General features: G+C 38.7%; 1 protein-coding gene across 1 annotated transcript in view; it reads right to left on the reverse strand.

The window, feature by feature from the left end:
- The window catches only part of LOC149198681 (dihydrolipoyllysine-residue acetyltransferase component 1 of pyruvate dehydrogenase complex, mitochondrial-like), a 286,422-nt gene that overhangs the window by 160,113 nt on the left and 104,225 nt on the right, over nucleotides 1–22,084 (reverse strand). The window contains exons 8-9 of the mRNA XM_089402112.1: nucleotides 4,337–4,406; nucleotides 3,644–4,069 (exon numbers count right to left, since the gene is read on the reverse strand). Coding sequence (XP_089258238.1) covers nucleotides 3,644–4,069; nucleotides 4,337–4,406 — 496 coding nt within the window. The remainder of the gene's footprint in view (nucleotides 1–3,643; nucleotides 4,070–4,336; nucleotides 4,407–22,084) is intronic.

The following is a 22,084-nucleotide window of genomic DNA, read 5'->3' on the forward strand; positions in this document are numbered from 1 at the left end:
GAAACTGGCAAGAAGCTGAAGTCTTCTGCTAGAGGAAGTGTCCCCAATTTTGTTCCTGGAATTCTTCTGAAACTGGCAAGAAGCTGAAGTCTTCAGCTAGAGGAAGTGTCCCAGATTACCAACTAAAGGCATGCTCAGGGGCATCTTTGTCTCTGGATACAACTATGAAACTCGTGTGGCAGGTTGTGGCTTAGGCTCGCTTGATGTGACTTTGAAGCTTGTAGATGACCATCAGTTCCCCCCCTATCAGATACAAGGTGAGATGATGGAGAAAACTCCACTGCAAGAATGTTCAATATTCTTGAACAAGTTCTGACATGTGACTAAAATATCTTCTTGGCTGTTGATGCCCATTGCCAAGAAGCGATCCATCCAAGATTAATCTTTGTTCTTGCAGGAGGTTTGTTTCTGAAGCATCTGTGTGAAGAATGGGCGGTTTTATGACAGTGCTTACATGGATGAAGATCAAAACAGTGATCTTTCAAATGGCTAACTCGGTCATAGTGTTGGCATTTCACAATCTGTTGTTGTTGTTGTGGAAGAGAAGTAGAATCTGGAACAGCTGGAGGTGAACTGTCATGAAGGAATCCAGCACTCTGAAACTGAATGGGCTTTGAGTAGTCTAGAATATGAAAGGACAAGTCCTTCTCATATCCGAGACCAGTTTTGTGTTTGTTGTGGACAAGCTCTTCCCAAGGTCTGATGATGGGCTTGGGAAGTGCAAGCTAAACTTCTGCATCTGCATGTAACCTTGCTGCTTTATGGGAGTCTGTTTCAATCTTCTGAACAGAAACAGGTTCAGAATGACTCCTCTGTTTTAATTCTTCTTGCTGTAGCTGAGATTCGAGCTGCAAAAATTCAATCTTGTCATGTACATCTTGTAAACAACTGTGAATATCGGTGAGAAAATCCTTGCTGATTTTGATTGTATTATCCATAGTAGAGAGTATTAGATTGTCCAGTGACTCTAATATTGCACCAATTGGAGCCATTTTTCAACCTCAAAAAAATAGTAAAACAATGAGGAAAAGATGGACACCAATTGCTCTTTTATATAAACTTATGGCAACAACTTCAAATCAATGTTGGCAGCTTGCAATAGATTCAACACACAAAGAATGGTGATATCCGGAAAACAGACTCCTCATTCAAAAATGAACTTTCTCCAATTCACCTGAGAATTTAACTCTTCATTGATTGACGCTGAAATCAAGGCATAGGCCTTGTTGTTCTTGTTTTCCCATATGGCGAGTTCTTTTTCTGAAGTGGGCTTCTCAAGAGGATTGCCTCCTTCTCCTTCACTAACTCCTTTCCATAATTCATTAAAAATCAAAGTATGCTTTATCTTCCTTGGCCATTCATGGTAGTTCTCTTTGCCAAAGAGAGTTAATCAAACTATGGAGATGAGTGAATGCATCATCACAAAATATTTTCTGCTTTTGATTTCAAAAATAATCATAGCCTTGCTCTCTGCCTTCCTTTTTTTTTTGATACCCTTCTATTTAGGTAAGAAACTTATTTAATATGTAGATGGAAAAACTTCACTCTTCACTACACTATGTCAAAACTTTTAATATGGGCATATATTCTATGCACATACATTGTCACATAATATATATATACCACCACTCATATATCATATATCATGGCTCCAACTTATATAAGGATTTCAATATTATGCCCATCTCACATATATGTTATGGCTCCATTCATTTATGCACTTTCACATACTAACACCTTTATGGATATATGACTCAACATAATATATGCCATTACATATAATATAACCATAAAAAACTTCAATGAATTGTGAATACACCAGCACGGTCTTCAAGAAAGGAATTCAAAGTATATTCATACCATACACCATAGCTCCAACACATATAAATGACCCAAGGCATATAAAATTCAACACACGACCCTCATGTACAACATTGATTTTAAATTAACGCAGGATAGAATAATTCCAACGCAACATACATACCAGTCAACACATGGATTTGACATATCAATTCGACGCTCTTAATTTCAACATATCATAACCAACACATCATTTTGTAGGACTACTGCACAATAGAACACCCACAGAGAAGGTTCAACGCACCACAGGCTCACCATACACCATTACACAGTATCCATGCACCGAACGTAGCATACCATACGACTCCAATTCAATGCAGAGGAGTAATGCAACCAGAGTTTGTGGGCTTCGACTTCACCATTCTTCTTTCACAACCAGCATATTCCACATTCAATGCAACACACAATTCAATTACACAGTCTAAGCATATACACCAACAGACAAATGAGAAATCTAGGTTTGTAACTCCGAATGTTTTCTTTCTTGGGGCTTACAGGGGGTTCTACATCCTAAATTGGATTTATTGCTATTTCACTGAAAACATTACTTCCGATGGATACCCTGGGTATCTGGGCTCATGCAGACAGCTCTTTATGCGGATTTATTTTACTACTATTTCAAAAGCTGGAAAAACAATGGAAGGTTGCGTGTTCGTTTCACGTCGGGTTCACGACGCTTCCGTTGCACATACCATCTCCAATACAGCAGTCAAAAAACCAACCACCAGAGCTGACCACACTTCAAACAGTGATTCAACATTGGAGGAATGTAATGTCTGACGGTTTCAAGATGGTGGGTGTGCCAGAAAAGTATAAAGAAATCTTAATGGTACGCAGAATTTTAAGAGAAACGCAGTGATCAGACTATGATTGAATGTAACGCCAAAAGTCTACAGCGATAAGCGAGAGGACAGTCGACATCAAAAGAAGTAACATTCAATGCAGAATACAATAGCGCCCTCAGACAGGTCAATGATAAAAAATGAACGTTGTCTTCTACAAGCGTTTCACTGTAAAAATTGTTATGGACTGTCAAGTGCATTTGGTAGCCAGCAATGGTGGGCAGAGATGTTATTTACAGGCCTGGAAAAAATAAGCGTTATTTATAAGGTTGTAGAAGGATTGAGCGTAGACAATGACCGCCGCAGAGAGTTGTTATTGGGTGAGTGTTTGCAGGTTGCAAGTTTGGAAAACTAAGTGTTCTTCAAGGAAGAATTAGGTATTGGCTCTCAAACAGAGAAACAATGGAGGGCAGCAGTTCTGACAAGCAGACAGGGTATGGTAGCATGTTTGATGAACAGAAGGTAGAACTAACACTGAGAGAAAGGCCACAGGGTAGAATTGACACTGAGAGAAAGGCCACAAGAAAACAATAACTCAAATATGAGCAGGGCCAGAATTTGCCCGCTCTAATACCATGTTAAACACACATGGGCAGCAAAGGAATATGAAAGATAAAACATGAGAATACATTTTTATTAACAAATGATATACATTTATAGTACATGGTTTGACCGTTGGGTTCCACATCCCAAGGTCTCTTGAACTCCTTTTGTCTATTTGGCTTCCACACTAACCCATTGAGGATTAGGTGTCCAACACTAGGTATACTCCAAATGTGTTAAATATAATAGTTATATTATTATATAGTAAAATTCTCTTCAAAAGCAACATACTTCAAATATAAATCAGACTGCACACTTGCATGTTGTAGATAGGGCATTCAGACCAACTCTTAAGAACATAACATTTAATCATGTAGGATAGCTAAGGTAAAACATACCTTGCGAATTTGACTGTTTTGTAAGTCTTCATAAAGCCCAGATGACTGCAGCGGCAAGGGAGATTGCGAAGATACAGGATCTGTTGGGGCTGATAATGTCTTCTCAGATTTTTGCGGTTCAGATGGCTTGTGCAATTTAGCTGTCTTTGATGATTTTCCTGAACCTGCTCCAGATGTGATTGCTGCCAAGACATCACCTTTCAGGAGTGTCCCTCGGGGACCTGAACCCTTAAGTGAAGATATGTCCAGTTCAAACTCAGCAAGAAGGCGCCTTACTGCAGGGCCAAATCTATAGATTTGTGGTTGCGGCTTTTGTTCTTGACCTTGTGTGGCCCCTTGTGCCTTTGTATCTTTCTCTGTTTGTTTACTGGAAAAATCATCAGCTAAGATATTTGTAAATTTTGGAATATCATCTGGATTCTCTACCTGCAGAGAGAGGCAGTGTTACTTTTCTCTGTAGTCTGCTTTCTAGAATCTTGAAAGAAAAATGTTAAAGCAACACCGAAACATGATTGCAGGGAAAGTCAATTTTAAAATCACAGTAGAACATGGTACCAGGAAAAGTTGACATTGAGGTCACTTAAACAGTGGCATTTCTATTGAAATCTACTGTTTTACGAAATACGCAATTTCCTAGGCTTTCCAATCAATGCAGAAAATAAATCTATGTGGAAATTTAAAGTAAGAGCTCACAGTTATGGCAAGAGGTTCACCAACAAGTACGTTTTTTGAGCCAGCAGGTACTAATATCTTAGCCAAATACCTGCAAGCCCACAAAACCTTATTAAATTTCTAAATCATAATAAAACTTTTAACTTCTTAGCACTTCTTCCAATTCACAATTGGTTGAAAACAAACAAAAACAACGATATCCAACCTTCTATAACCATGCCATAGCAGCACTAGATATATTATTGGCAGTTAACAAAATGAATTGAAAGAGAGATAAACACATCAACAAATGCCGTTACATCATCTGCTTATAAGTATTTAAGGGACTATCTGAACTTTTGATTGATCATATTGTGTTGTGCTGATCCATGCTATCCAAGTCACTTTGTTCGTGTCTGTATTTATGATTGAATTCAACAACAATGGAATTCATATTTAAAAAATTCCAGTGAAGAAAGATATGATAGAATCTGTCATTAAGTTAAAGAAGTTATATAATTCAAAATTTTCTAACTATTGGATTATATATGATAACAATTACATACCCTCTAAAACATACATGATAAAATCAGAATCACGTGCACCTAAAAAACATACACGATAAACATTAAAAGCTCATTCCCTCTTTAAACATATAATTCAAAGAGAAATATGGTGTTCAAAATTTAGAAACATGTCCTTCAACGAAAAACCTATATGGTGAAATTAGTTTGAATTGACATCTGAAACCATCTTTCTATGTTATTAATTAGTCTTTTCCCCTTAGTTTTAACTGCTAAGCATCAGCATCAATAAAATCGATAGTGCTAGAGGATTAAGTGTTAATTTTAAGCAACAATGATATGTGCTATGCTTTAGAGCAATTTTACTTCAATTTCTTTATTAGCCCAGTATCAATATTCAGATTAGCAATCACATCAACATGATAGTAAAACACAGATAGAACATAAACATAAACAGTAGAAGACAAGCCAAGACAAGAGGACACAAGATGTGGCACCAGCCAGGGACAAACCCCAATGTGGGGAAACCCTTGATCAAATCTTCTTTTAGTCTTCAATAGTTCAGCAGAGAGAGATAGTACAATTTACAAATCTGATAATTTATAACAGCAGCAAAAGAGCCCTAACCAGAAAAGTCAACGCTGGTCAACAGGGCAGATTTGACCCTCAGCAAATCGGTCAACTTCAGTCAACTTCGGCCTCCAAACAACAAGATAAAACAGCCCTCAAAACAGTCAAAGTCTGGTCAAACAGCCCACCTGCGGTCAGCCCTAGCTGCAATCAATGCTGGTCAACAGTCAATGTTTAGCCTCGATTTATGTGCCCAGAAATGTGGCCTACCCAAACAGAGATAGCCCTCACAAAAACACAGTCAAAGGAGGTCAACACATGCTGGTCAACGCTTGGTCAAACTGTCCTGAAATTCGGTCTCCTGAAATTTCGGCCTCTTGAAATTTCGCTCTCCTGAAATTTCAACCTCCTGAAATTTCGCTCTCCTGAAATTTCGGACGTGTGGAGAGAGAGGCCCAGAAATCCATACCCAATCAATGAGGAGGGAGAGAGAGAAATGTGAAGATGAGTGTGTCCAAATGAGGCTAAGTCACCTTCTTTTTATATGCAACGTTGAGGATGAATAGACGTGATTGTTGGGCTCCTAAGCCTACATAAGTTTACTAGTCGACCTTGACAATTTGACCATAATCAAAATAAATTCATAACTTCATCTGTACATATCGGAATCGGATGATCTTTAGATCAATCCTACACCTCTCGGAGAGAGGAATCCAAGAAAAATATCAGCCGTCATAAATAAGATGACCCATGTGGAGTTTCGCCCTAGTTGCCAATTTTAACACTCCCTCTCAACTAGGGAGAACTCCATCTGCGAACCCATCTGCCAATCTGTACTATCTCTGCCATCAATGCACTGCTTTGCACTGCTCTACTCTACAAAACTATGAAGAAGAAGTGATTGAGAATGTATTATACCATTCTCTACTGACCCGAAGTCAGTGCCAATCAAAGGAGAGTGCCACCACTCTTACTGACCCGAAGTTAGTTCCAATCAAAAGACACTGTCTCATACCACTCTTACTAACCCGAAGTCAGTTCCAATTAATCCCAGATCAATATCGGTCATCCTCGCATAGGGAGTACGATAGTATACGATGTGTCCATTAGTAGTACTTTGGTCCCTATCCTCATTTCCCTACTCATTGGCCAGATGAGAGGTACTTCCCATGAGTCCCAGACTGCATGGGTAGGATGTCCCAGCACGTGAAGGATGAACCACTCATCCTGCCTACATGTCGCCAAGGGGTATCGCAGGGGAGGGCTGAACCACTCACCCTGTACACAGCAAACCACTAGAGGAAGGCTAAACCACTCACCCTGTAAATAGCAAACCACTAGGGGAAGGCTGAACCACTCACCCTATGGTTGCTCATCGCTCCAAGAAGTACCCCAAGCCCCCCGGAGCTCCCAGAGCTTAATGTCCATCTCATACAGGACCCTCATAAGAGTGTCTCTCCACGACTCCAAGTCGTTCTCGGAAGGCCAAGAACTTGACCTTCCCCAGGGGCTTTGTTAGAATATCAACAACCTGCTAATCAGTCCAAATGTGATGGAGCCTTATTGCTCCTCGTTGTACCATATCCCAGATAAAGTGGTACTTGATATCTATATGCTTAGAGCAATCATGAAACACAGGATTCTATGATAATCGAATCCCACTCTAGTTGTTGCAGAGGCTCACGGTGGTATCCAGCACATGTCCAAAAAGCTCACTGAAGAGCTTCCTCAACCAAACAGCTTCACAGGAGGGCATACTAGCAGTTATGTATTCGGCCTCGGCAGTGCTCAAGGAAACCGATTTCTGCTTCCTGCTCATCCAGGATATCGAAGCAGAACCCAAAGAAAAACAGCGTCCAGAAGTGCTCTTGCGATCCACCACACTGCCAATCCAATCACCATCAGAATAACCATGCAGCCTCACATCTCTGGCAGTGTATCTCAATCCATGAGTGATTGTGCCCCGAAGATATCCCAGAAGATTCTTGGCACCAATCCAATGTATATGATGAGGCTCAACCATATATTGGCTCAATGTGTTAACTGCAAAACATGTCCGGACGGGAGTTCACCAAGAACATCAGTGCTCTTATGAGTCGACAATACTCAGAAGCATTTCCCAATTCAAGTCCAACAACACTACCACATAACTTCTTAAAGTTAACTTCCATCGGAGTAGTCACAGGCTTGCAGTCCACCATCCCAAATCTTTCCAATATCTACACAACATATTTTCCTTGAGAGAGGAAAATTTCACCTGGCTTTGGCCAGACCTCCAACCCTAGGAAAAAGTGCATCGGTCCTAGGTCCTTCATCTCAAATTCAGAATCCAACTCCGTCTTACATTTGCGAATGAAAGGGTCTGCACCTGTCAGAAAGAGGTCGTCCACATAAAGTACCAGAACGAGAGGTTTATCATTTTCAACCTTAAAGTAAAGGTTTGGATCGACTTCACTTCTAGTGAATCCCAGCTTCATCAAATAGTTATTGATCCTCTCATACCAAGCCCGAGGTGCTTGCTTCAATCCATAGAGAGCTTTCTTCAACCTGCATACATGAGATTCCCAATCATGAACCTCAAACCCCTCGAGTTGTTCCACATAGACTTCCTCTTTGATTTAACCATGCAAAAAAGCAATCTTGACATCGATTTGATGTAGGTTCCATCCTTGCGGGCAGCAAGGGCTATGATCAAGCAGATGGTGGTGTATCAAGCAACAGGTGCAAATATCTCATCGTAATCTACACCTTCCTTTTGAGAGAAGCCTCAAGGAACAAAGCAAGCCTTGAACTTTTCTGCACTTCCATCAGCTCCATGCTTGATTTTGTGGAGCCATCTATTGTTTGACTTGTTTTAAAGGTATACAACATCCTTTGTTTACAAAATCCCCATGCTGACTTAACACTCCCTTTGACTCGTCTAGTTTTGAAATTTCAGGTTCCACCTTTCTTTCCTGGAGAGGACTTTTTCTTTGAACCCTATTGTTGTCTTCAAAAACAATCCCTTGACCACCTTTTGTTAACATATATTCACACTCATTTAACAAAATGGAATCTGCCAAAGGTAAATCCATTGTTTCAATTTCTTTAGGTTCAACTTTAGGTTGTGGTAACAAGCATTCCAATAACTCTGGTTCTTCACTAAGATCTTCGGATACTGCCTTTGAGTATTTCTTCTCGTCCCCAGTCATCACTTCGTCAGCTTCAAATATGTCCCATTATCTTTTCTAATCATTCTAAACAAATGCACATTTTTTGTCTCTTTATACACGAGTCTTTTCTTCTTCTTCTGCAACTCCTTGGATATTTCCACAAAACAACTTCTTGCTCTACGTCACTCTTATCGTTGCTTTAGTTTGTTTTGCCACCCTCGTAACCGTCCTCACAAGTTACCCTTATGTCATTCTGACTTGTGTGAGACACTAATGCCTCTTCTTCTTCCACAAAAGGTCCTTGACTTCTTATAGACTCCTTTGAGATTTTTGAAAGACCTTGAGCTAAGTTCCTCTGACCAACACCTCCTTCACTATCTTCACATTGCCCTAATAGACAATTCTACAAAACATATGTTTTCTCCTCTCTTCCCAATCTCCAATTGCTTCCAAAATTTGATAAAACTCTCTTAAAAATTATCAAACACACACTTCTCAAAAGAAAATGAAATCAATCAAATATACATTTGATTGTGCTCTCACAGACTTGAAGAGTTACATCCTGAACTTCATGACTTTCTTCAATGTTGTCTCCATAAACTATTGTTGAATTTCCTTATCTTATAACAATCCTTTGTTCATTTTCAAGCTTTGCTAAGCCTTGTTATTCTCCATAAGCAAAGCTTTGCCTTTGTATAACTTTTTCTTTTTCCACCATCTCTGACATTCATTTAGCTCCATCGTCTTTGGTACCTACAAATACACGCACAAAAATAATTAAAATAAAAACAATGAGACCTTTCAATTTCTAAAAATGCCTCTAGCATCCTTCTCGTCATTCCATCATCATTGTCTTCTTCTATAAGAATTGGTCCTTTCTCTGGTTCACAAATGGATTCTCTCATCTCATACTCAGCTACCCTAAGTGCCTCCTCTCTCCATTTCCAACATCAAATTCTCAACAAATAACTCCTTGACAATCCATTTGACACGTTTTCCTACATACCATCATCGCCTCAATTCTTTTATGATTTCTCTTTGTAGCAACTTCTTCAGGTAGCTAAGTTTTGCCTTTATCTTAGTCATCTCTTTGTCAAACTCTTCATCACTCATTCTCTTCTTGCCAACTGTTATGGCATCCTTTTTCTTATCATTGTTGCTTCCTTATGAACTCTTCCTTTGACTATCAATAGTCATCTCCATCTTCTCTTCCATGAGCTTCTCCATGCCCACTGTGAGCTGCAAGCAAACCTTCTCTCGTAGCAAGCCTCTCTTTCTGCTACCACTACCTCACCAAGCTTCCTCCTAAGCTTAGATTTTTTATAGTGGTTCTTTCCTCTAGAACCTTTTGAGCGCTCCTTTGCCCTCCTTTGGCTTCTGCACTCTGCTCACAATCTTCTTCTCCTGAGAACTTCCATTGTTCCTTTACCTTTAGTCTCCAACTAAAATCTGTTTACAGCATTCCTTGTTGCAACTTCCTCTGCCACAATCCTTTCCCTTAAGAGCTTTTACTTGCTCATTTCCTGCTTTATCACAAGTTCCTGGCTATAACATCCTACCATTGTATCTCTTCTTTCTGTTGTTACCTGCTTCAACAATTGCCTTTAAATTAGTTGAGGACAAAAAATTCAATACCTGTCATCCAACCACTACTACAATCTCCCAGTTTTCCTTACTGGTGAAAATTTGTTGTTTTTACATCCATTATCTTGGTTCCCAATCCTTCCTGCTAACTGCAAATCTATCTCTATCAGTTTTCCTTCTTCTTAATCTTGATTCGAAAATATCAACCATGTGCTCTTGTTTACCCGTTCCAACCTATAACAATCTCGTCTTTGCTTTTTTTGCAAACCACGCTCTGCAATGCTAAAATTACCTTTTACATTTTTTACATCGGTACACTGCTACAACATTCCTTTGTTAAACTTGTCTTCAATCCCTCAAAATCAATTGAGTAGGTTATCCTGCTCTGATACCACAAATGATGCAAGCCCAAAGCTTTATTAAGCAAAAGAATTATTTATATTTACTATCAAAGTCACATCCGAAGTCAAACCCTCAAAAAGGGGCATCCCACCAATTTCCAAATATTATAAAAACAAAATCCACCTATTCAAAGACCCAAAGAAAATCGTTAAAACCCCACTTTTACTAAAAACTGAACTAGTCGACCGACCTATTCTACAATTTTAGTAGGTCAGGACAGGGTCCTCCACTTTTCTTTTAATTATTCAACAGAATCGCTGACCCATTCTGTAAATTCACGAGGTCAAGACAAGACTTCAAAACAATTTGTTATAACTCTCGACTGGAGTCAGGCCAACTTATTATAGACCAGTGGGATGTCAAGACCTTTTGGGGTCAGAGGTTGGACTTCCTTGTACAAAACTCAAAAATAGAAAATGTCTGACTATGGGTCGAAGCTAACTTCTAGCGCGATTACAAAAGAAATCCCACTCTAACGTGGGTTGGGGCTTCAAACAATTTCATAGTTTAAGGTGAAATTATGTCCTGATTACCGACTATTCTCGAGTTTTGTGCCGTCATTTGAAAAAATAAAGGAAAGTGCCTATTATAAGTTTTGCTCGGTTTCATACAATCGCAGAATAAACTGACACCGTGATGAATATACAACGAAGGAGTTCGGCCTGGAAATTTACCAACGCCACAAAGGATTCGATCCAGTGAATGACCGTCGACATCGAATGGTTAGTTGCAAAGGAATTGGCATACAGTGGTTCCCATGAATCCTGAAACAAAAGTTTAAAATATAGATTTTACAGTACATCTATAGCAAGTAATTTGGAAGTAATTTGAATCATAATAAAGCACCAAAAATCCAATGGAAAGAGGACAAAAATTCTTCAATTCATTCAGTGATTTTCTTCAAAAAACACACTAATCCACACTTCACACTCACACTCCTATAACCCCCTTTCTTGAGTTACAAGTTATGTTTAAGTACAAAAGAATAAATATGTTAAGATCCATTAATTGTCGATATGATTCCTAAAGCTAGAAGATATCTAATCTATTAAAACTAATTATAATGTCTCTCATAAATCAATTACAACAAATTCCTATTTTTTACAAATTCATAACAACTCTAACTAAATACTAGTTTTCCTAAGTATATCCAATAATTAAAATAAATTTAGGAAACCCACTTCCTGTAGTAAATGAAATTTTGACCATCACAATCAAAATGAATTTACTAATGGTGATGCTCTTGCATCACATTTGTAGGTAGTTAGCATAGGATTATATGTCTTACATTCTAGTATTCCTAGTCTCATAGTCTCCCCAAGTTTATTATAAGGTACTGAATTTGGAAAACTTCGAAAATACAGGCAGTAATAACACATACAGTAAAATTCTTGAGCAAAATTAATCAAATACATAGCTACATACCTGGCTATTGAATTTGGATTGATGTTGAAGTCGATCCGGTGTGGTTGTAGCTACCAATCCGATCCTGTTAGCAAGCCAACCGAATCCACCTTGCCAATCTAGGTTCAACCTCTTTGGTACCCAGATCCAGAGGAATTTAAGGTCCTCTGCCCCTGTGCCGAAAACTCCAAGGATTGAGGCTCAATTCTTCCAAATCTCTAGCTTACTTCTCGTTTTCACGGTGTTTTCTCCATCTCCTGTCTTTTTTAGGAAAGTTCTCCCGACTCCCTTATATGCATAAAATCCACCGACTCTCCTTCAGGAGTCGGTTCCATACCTTCTAGCATCCTCCTCCTTTCTTTTAGAGTCAGTCACCTTCATAATTTTCATGATACGTAGATTGACTCTTTTTAATTTAGTTAAAATTAACTTTATTTTGTTTAATAAAAACTTTTAATTAATTTAATTTACTTCATTTATAATTTAATTAAATTACTTTATTTAGAATTTAAATAGTTCATTTTATTTATTTTTAATCAAATTAAATTGTAAATTGAATTGAATTTATTTTATATTTTCTTTTGATTAAGGAGTATCATACATATGTCAAGGACTCCATTCAATATATTTCCTTGTAATTCTGGTGAGTTAGGAATTTACTTCGATAAATGCTTTATTAACCTAAACTTAAACATTTTCCAATATTAGCTAGTACGTATACTAGTGCAATACATGCAATTCATACATATGTAGCTATCATATGGATGTCCCGTATGCATGCTAATATTCTCGTTTTATTTGTAATTGTAGGTGGGTCATTACATTTACCTTGCTTGCAACTTTAGAATCCATCATGAAGGTCAAAACATTGGACTCCAAACTATCAAGCCACTCCCTTGAAATGTACATCAAGCCACTATCCGTACATCAACCATATGTGTGAGTGTGTGTTATGACTAATATATAAAAATAATATAAATAATAATCATAACAATGATTAATTAAATAATAATTAATTATTGAAGAGGCATGTCTTAAAGGACATGATCGTTGATGAAGGGACACCTGTCTAAGTGTATAAGCGGGCTCTCATTTGTAACATCATCATCTCATATCTTTTATACATTCAACATTTTATATAAATATATCACTCGCCCTACGATGGATATTCTGAATATTTCGCTGCATATACAAACCTTGTTCATTACACTGGTATCAACATTGTTCGACCCTCCAGCCGCTCAACCATTACACAGAGTCGCCTTTTTTGATGACTAAGCCTCTAGCCATCAACCCTTCACTGAGTTTTGTCACCGTTCAATGAAGGTGTTTCTACCCCTCCCATCTAAACTTTATAAATTGTTTTGATGGTTGGCAGAGTAAGTGCCAATGGTTTGTAGCCATTGGATACCTAGGACCACATCCACTCCTCCTAGTGATACATTGTAGAATGCAGATTCTAGATTGTAGTCCTCAATCTACAATTTGACCTTATGGAATTTCCCTACTTTTTCGATTTTCTTTCCATCTGCTACTATTACCTTCATATTAGGCATGTTAAGTCTCTTTGCAATGTTTGTGTCCAAAAAAATGTGAGTGCTCCCTGTTTCTATTAGAACCATTACATTGTTCTTTTTGATATGTCCTTTTAACTTCAAGGTATGGGGCTGGGATATCCCTGTCATCGCTGATAATTATACTTGCAGAATATTTTCGTTGTCTGATTCTAGGGAAAATTGAGGAGAATCTTCAAATTCTTCTATGAGTGATTCTTCACTATCTGAATCATAAGTTGCTTCACATGTATACAAGTTCTTGGTCTCTTTTCCTTTAACACATTTATGTCTAGAATCCAATTTTTCGCCACAACATTCACACTTACCCTCTTTTATTCTTTGCACTTCCAAATTAGTTTTTCCTCCTTCACATATTTGTGGTACAACATACTTTGTATTCTTCATGTTAGATATTTGGGGAAACCTTCGTCTTGAATATATTCTTTCAACTTTTGCCAATTGTATTCTTTGGAGCTTGTTTTTTGCGGGTTTTGCTTTTTGTCTTGCTTCTTTAGAGGTGATGTCATGAAGCTTAAGCTCATCCAGGAGATATGGTTTAAGTCCAGTGAGGTATGATTGAATAAAGCGTGTTTCTGATAATCCAAGTACTCATGTAGCTAGAGTTTCCCATTCTCTAGTATATTCGTCCACATCTCCTTTTTGTTGTAGCCTGGTGAGTGTCGTGAAGAACTCTTCTTCTTTGACACCTTAGAACCTTTTAAAGAAAACATCTTTGAATTTCCTCCAACTAATAGCATGTGTCATTTTCTTCCACCACATATACCAATTATAAGCTTCGCCTTCCATTTGCATGGACGCATGCTTGATTTTTCCATCATCTTTGTCAATACTATAAATCTCAAAATACTCCTTTGCCTTATTGAACCATGCAACATTGTATTCTCATTACCGTGAAATTTAGAAAGCTTAAGTTTTTCTCTTCATTGAAATGTGGCAATCGGTGGAGTGAAAAAGAGGAATTGGGTCGAGACCTACATATTTTGAAAATTCGAGTTACTATTTTGTGGATTGGGAATGGAAGATGTATGTGGAGATTCAAGGATACGAGGTGAGTCTGATGGGCTTGATGTATTTGAAGAATTGGGGAGTTGAGTAGCTTCATTATTCTGGTTTAGTTGATTAGTTGCAATATTCAACCTTTGACAGATAAAGGTTCAGTGCCACCATTGCTTTAGTATGATTCTGATTAAACTTATTTGAAAGGGTTGCATGTTCCATTTTAAGTTCGTTATAATTTTGTTGGAGTTGATTCTCTATTCTCACTATTGTATCTTGGAGCTTCTTAATATCCTTAACATTTCTAGTGACCTTATTCTCAAGTTCTTTCATTTTTTTACTAAAGTCGCTCATCGTCATTGATGACATTAATCGTGTGTGTGGTGGTGAAAATTTATCCAACTTAACCTGCGTTCTTAACTTGAAACTAATTTTATTTTATTATTGTTTCTAAATAATATATATAGATATGGATATAGATATATATATATATATGTGTGTGTGTGTGTGTGTGTGTGTGTATTTTTAGTTATACAATAATAGCTAATTAATAAATTATATTATATTATTTATTATATAATAATCAATAAATAAATATACTTATTAATTAATTAACTATATATAATAGTTAGTTAAATATTATATAATAGTGAATTAACGATAATGGTATATTATGTAGTATTCAATAGTTAATTAAATATATGTAGTGTTAATGATATGAATCGAGGAGCACAACCAGAAGTTTGTCGGGGATATGTCGGTTAGAAGTGACGCTTTGTCGAGGGATTGACATTAGGGGAGGGAACAAGACAACGGTGTATGCAGGATGGAAGTGGACACAAACGCAGGACGGTCAAACAATCAGCGAGAGACATTGAGGAACAGGAGAACGAAACACCACTGATGGGATGGCGGACGAAGAACAATGGCGTCAGCTAGAAACAAAATGATTTTGGTACATAGACAGAGGGGAAGCATATGACAGAGGGGACAAAGTCAACAAAACAGGCATGAATGCGGTGAACAGGAGAGGTAGCGAGCAGTGGCATCGTGGGCAGCTAGAGAAAACCTTGAGTTGTGCAGCAGTGAGCCAACGAGCAACTTGCTCTGATACCAAATGAAGCAAACTTGATTTTACATTGTATTTCAATAGATGATATGCATATGTATTTTATTAGAAAATTGATTGATGAGTTCTACAGGGAGAACCCCTGGCTTATATATATCCATGGGTGCCTTTTCGTGAAAGGGCATAATCTTGTGATCCTGCCCTTTTCCTAATTTAACTATAATTACAAAATTACGAATTTTTACATAACAAAATGATAAGTTTTGTGGCAAACCCTATCCTCTTGATGTTTAGGCTCTCCAGCCACAAAAATACTTCTTCCCTAGAATTTTTCCCTAAGCCCTTGTTTTCTACCCTAACCTTGAATGGACCGAAATTTAGAGGGAAGAAAAATGGATTAAAGTAAGAGATGATGTAATATACCCAATTTTGTGAGCATGGAAATCACTAAGGAGTTTTGTCAATTTCTGGTAATATTAATAAAAGGGGCAAATATTATTTTATGGGAGAATGGCGGAAAATATTATTTTATAGGAGAATGGTCGCAAATTCTTATTTTATTGGAGAATGGCGACAAAATGCGCCAAGTGAAAAATGGCCCCCACCAATAAAACAATATTAAAAAGGAGTCTAGACTCTAGAAGCATGGAGAGAAATTATAAAAGGAGGGACTCATTTGTTGAGCATCCTCTTTTTCCTATCATCTCTCATTGACATTGAAAAGAAATTCAAACGAGTTTCAGATCTAATAGTTTGAAGGGGAACTCTAAGCTGATTTCGGTGGACTTCGAGTGCCACCCTAGTTAACTCTCGGGGAAGATCACTTCTGGTCTTCCATTTGTGTTTATTGCATGAACAATGGTTGAAAAAGGGGCCGAATTCAAGCACCAATTCCTTGTGATCTTTGAACTATTAAGAGGTCGATTTCCTTGCTAAAGAGGGTCAAATCTAAGCTTGTTGAAAGTGGGTTGAAGTACTCGGCTCATAAGGACAAAATTTCCTTATCAAAGAGACTGCATTGTTGTGGTTTGAGGGGTCGAAGATTCCAGCCAAAGGAAGTTGAGTTCCTTCAACTTCATAGGCCAAATTCCCTCTTTACTATCTTGGTCGTGTTCTTGTGCACGGTGAGTCAAATTATCAGATAGTGGGTTGAGTTCAGATGTGTTTAATTGACTGAGTTGAGCGTGTTACAGTGTTGGAGGTTAATTTCAGATTCAGAGAAACCGTGGGTGTCACCTTGTTGGATGTGGGAGTTGAGATAACTATTTCTGAGTGTGTATATCAGTCACTAGAGCCACACAAGTTCAGCCTTTAACAAAGGGACAAGTTGTTGGTTTCATAGTACAGTTAGTGCGAATGAATCCCAGGAAAATGTACTGTTGAGTCAAATGAAGAGGACTGATAAACCCAGCTACTTTCATCTAAGGAGGAAGTATATCAGCATTGAATATATTTCCAGTACAATATAAATCAGTCATTTCAGCCTCAAATATCAAGTTACAGTACTGAAGGAGAGGACGTAGTGTCACTATGTTTCTCTAAAGTTGTGACAAGTTTCTCTCTTGTGGAGATAGTCAAATAGGAAGCATATTCTCCTTTCCTTACTGGCTGCAAGTTACATTTCCGAGCACCGTAGTCTTATCAGTGGGCATCCTTAGCTGAAAGAGCAAGTTTGGAGAGCCAGATTTATATCAGATTTCAAATCAGACGTGTTATTGCTTGTGTGGGTCATGATCAATCCTGTGGATACCTTTTCATGTGAAAATTCTTTGAAATGCAGCACCTGGAAATAATTCTTCTAACTAATATATTAATTATGCAATTTATTTTGTTTACAGCAAAATAACGAATTATTCACACTGCAATTTCTTCACCAAATAAAACATTGCGGAAGCAAAAAAAATAGGAACTGAGAAATTTAGAGCATGTGTGATTGCAGGAAGCGCCCCCCCCCCCCCCCCGGATCCTAGGCCTGAAGCGCGCCCCGTACGGAAGCGCTCAGGAAGCGCCCCCGGAAGCGCGATTCCGAAAATGGCGAAGCGCGCTTCGGCCTTTTTAATGCGCTTCCTGGAAAATAGGAAGCGCCGGCCCCGAAGCGCGCTTCGGATGGCGCTTCGGGCCTCCGAAGCGCAGCGCTTCGGGCCAGGAAGCTTCACGCAGCGCTTCGGAGCGCTTCCTCCAAAACCGCGCGCCCAAGGGAAAAAAAACATCATTTTTTTAATTTTTTTTTAAAGTTAACTTAAGTTAGCATTGAGGGGGTGGGTTAGGGTGAGGTTAGAGTGAGGTTAATGTGAGGAATGAAAATAATAAAGGCCCCATTCATTCCTCGTTTTCTCACTTTGAGTTTATGAGAGTTGGAGAAGAGAAGAGAGGAGAGGAGAAGAGAAGAGAGGAAAAGAGAGGAGAAGAGAGGAGAGCTTGGAGGAGTGAAGAAGGAAGAGCAAGGAGAAGGAGGAGGAGCTTGGAGCAAGAGCTTGGAGGACTTCATCTACAAGAGCTAAAGAGGTAAGTTCAAACCCCAAACTCCCTTATTTTTTGTGACAATTTTTTTGTATTTTTCTCGTCCCTCTCCTACTCTTTCCCATTGTTTCTACTTGCTCCTTTATTTACAGGTTGTCCACCACCTATATCCATATTCCAAGATGGTTTTCTTTTGGCTTCTATGTATCATTCCACTCTTGGTTCTAATGATGGCAAAGGTGAATAGAAATAGAAGGGAAGAAACAGAAGAGGGCAGTGGTGATGGTACCAATATGAGTGACCCAATGTATGATGAGGAGGAAGGGTTTGAAGAGGAAGGGGATGAACTTGAAGGGGACACTGAAACACAAGATGGGAAAGCTACATCAACACCCTTGTGGAACTATGTGACCAAACTTGATGGGGGAAAGGGTGGTGGATCTTACAAATTTGTGTGCCCTCATGGTTGTCATGGAGGAAAACCATATTGTGGTTCATATACCCGTCTGAGGAGGCATCTTTGTGGGGTGCTGGACAGTGATGAAAAAAAGGGTTTTGTGGGGGTACAAATTTGCCCAAACATTTCAACTGAAGAAAGAAGAAAATACATCCAAATAGAGATGGCTGCACAACAAAAAAACAAGAAACAAAAAACTCATTCTGAATCAAGTGCAACTGCAACCTCTAAATTTGGTAGTTGCTCATCTCCTCATGGTACTTCTGCAAGTTCTGGAGGTAGAAGAACAATAGGGGATTTCCTTAATGTTGCTGGGAGGGATGATGTGGATGGAAAGATAGTCCGTTTTCTTTGTGCTTGCGGTGTACCATTCAATGTGCTTCGCTCTCCCTATTGGCATGACATGGTAAAGGCCATCAATGAAGCCCCAAAAGGATACAAGGCCCCCAACTATGAGAAAGCTAGAACAGTGTTATTAGAAAGAGAAAAAGCTAAGGTTCAAAGAGCTTTGACACGTTTTACAAATGAGTGGGTAGATTCTGGGGTATCCATTGTATCAGATGGGTGGACAAATATTAGAAACCAACATTTGATAAATGTTCTTGGTGTTTCTTCTAGTGGTGCAGTATTTATTGCATGTCATGACTCCTCCTCCATCACTGCAATTGCACAAAACATTGTAGATCTCCTATTGAAATCAATCAAAGATGTTGGTCCGAATAATGTGGTTCAAGTGATCACAGATAATGCAGCAAATTGTAAGGCAGCAGGAAAAATTATTGAGCGTACTCATCCACACATCTTTTGGTCTGGGTGCCTGGTTCACACATTGAACCTTTTGATGCATGATATTGTGAAACACAAAGAATGTGGGTGGATTGCTGAGGTTTACAGGAAAGGGAAGCAGCTCATTAAATTCATCACAGGGCATACAAGGGTAAACTACTTCTATGGCACTTACTCCAAGTTGCAATTGCTTAAAATTGCAAAGACAAGATTTGCTAGTTATTACCTCACCTTTAGGCGGCTAGTGAAGGTGAGACAAGCTTTAACTAATCTGGTGTGTGCTGAAACATGGGATGAAATTAACACTGACACAGATGGTGCTAATGCAGTCAAGGACACTGTTCTTGACAGTTACTTTTGGTCACAGGTTAAATATGTTTTGCAATTCACCAAACCAATTTATTACATGATCAAGTTTGCAGATTCAGATCGACCAGTAATTGGGGAGGTGTATGAGCAAATGGATAGCATGTTGGGGCAGATTAAAGACATTGTTGAGCCTAGAGATACCACCTTGTACAATTATATTCGTGTAGAGGTGCAAAACCGATGGGAAATGCTAAATATTCCATTGCATGCATTAGCATATGTTTTGACACCTAAATACTATCATCCATCATGGCTTTCAACACCAGCACCTGGGGGGGGAAGCAGGAGAAAACCACACCAAGATCAAGAGGTTCACCAAAAATATATGGCTGCATTGAGTAAATTAATCCCTGATGAGGAGGACGCTGCATTGGTACGGAGACAGGTGAGCAACTATACGCTCAACACTGGTCCATTTGGGAGCATGTATGCAATTAAATAAAGAGAGACTTTTTCTGCTCTTGAGTGGTGGAACATGCATGGAGGGGGTACTCCACTTCTACAGAGTTTGGCATTGCGGGTGCTATCACAGGTGGTAAACACTTCTTCTGCAGAGAGGTGTTGGAGCTCTTATTCTTTCATCCACGGTGTTAAAAGGAACAGGTTTAGTTTAGACCGGGCAGAGAGCTTGGTTTATGTTCATTACAACTTGCGATTGTTGTCCCATTACTGTGAAGATGCAAAGTCTAATAAAGACTTGTTGATTTGGGACAAGAATCCAGAGGAGCCCAATTTGGAGGATGGAGTGTTGCGACTAGAGCAATTAGAGGATGCTCTTTTCCAGGTATGTCCATTGTGGTATTAATTTTCCAATTTTCCCTTATAAAGCATTTCTCTAATTCATGTTTTTAATTTTTTTGTTAACTAGTGTTTTTTTTTTGCATGAATTTTTTGAGCGATTCTAGGATGATGATGACCGTGTTGATATGCCAACACCCCCACCCCCATCTGGTCCCTTGGTTCCTAGGTTCCATGGTTCAACACCAACAGCAGGGGGTTCTTCTTCATCAGTTTCAGTGCCACGACTTCCACAGGCACCATCTTCTTCATTGCCACCACGTGGAGGCCCGCCACCACGTTCTATTCGTGGTGGAAGGAGGAGAGATTAGTAGATATATTCACAATCTACTACTTTTTGTCATAGATTACTCATTAGACTTGCAGACTTGTGAATTTGAATTTTGAACCTTTTTGGCTTGGCGGTGACCAAGTGACATATTTTGTAAACATTATTATTTGAATTTTGGACATGACAAATGTTGACAGTTGCTCACTTGCTAGATAAATCATAATATGCTCTATGTTTTATGTTTTATAATATGCTTAAATGTTTTATGTTTTATAATATGCTTAAAAATTTGATGTATGTTTGTAATAGCTAGAATATAGATGATTGTTGTACATACTAGTAACTACAATGGAATCATGGATGCCATATCTATCTTGATTTATGCAAAAATATGCATGTTTTCATGTCTTCTACAATTAATTTGGTATTTGGGATGTTTGTTTTGAGTATAAATGCAAAAAAATATAAATATATATATATATAGCAGACGCTTCCGCGGACGCTTCGCTTCCTAGATTTTTGGAAAATGACGCTTCCGCGCTCCCGCTTCCGCTTCCGCTTCACTCCCGCTTCGTGCAACATTGATCACACGCAAAAAAAATAGGAACTGAGAAATTTAGAGCAATCACACACACAAATTGACACCGTAATTTTTGGACAATTTTCCCTAGAAAAACCCAATGCGGGAAAACCGATGTAGCAAATGAGTATTTTATTATTATGCAGAAGTAAATCTGAGTACAATAATTTGGATGCCAAACTGAGAATCCAATATGAGAGAATCAATGGCAAAATTCTTGTGAGGATTTTTCCTCACCCCACAGCTGAGCTTAGCGCCCAAAACTAGCTCTCAGCAATTCACACTTCCTTTTGCATCAACCTCTGTGTAGTTCTTGCACAGAATTTGTTGTCGTTGCCTCTAGAAACTCCTGAATCTGCAGCTTTGCTTCTCTCTGGCTCTAGAATTGATTCACTGGCTCTCCTAATCAAAATCCCAGCCACCAGATACTAAATCGACTACTCCTCTAGCTAGATCGAACTGCTTTGATGTTATTTCCTGCGCAATCCTTGCACGTTTCCTCTAGGCAAATTTGCACTCCCTCAATCCGACTCTTCCGGCACTAGAGCCCTCCATCGGAATACTGCCTTACTCCTCTGCAACCTGCTACTCGATCTCTGGCTCGAATCATCCTGCTAAATCACTCTGCTACTGGAAAATCAATCTGTCTAGATCACTGAGTATCTGCATTGGTGTGTTCTCCATCTACTCCATCGACCTTCTCTTGTAATCTCTAGTTGAGACTTCAACAACCCAGATTAAAACTTAATTGATGGACGAGATCATCCCCAAGTCGATCCGAGTGTCTCACC

Source organism: Pinus tabuliformis, chromosome 2_1 (assembly GCF_031772625.1).
Source record: "Pinus tabuliformis cultivar Carrire ecotype Pingquan chromosome 2_1, CPIR1, whole genome shotgun sequence".
In the NCBI taxonomy this organism is placed as follows: Eukaryota; Viridiplantae; Streptophyta; class Pinopsida; order Pinales; family Pinaceae; genus Pinus; species Pinus tabuliformis.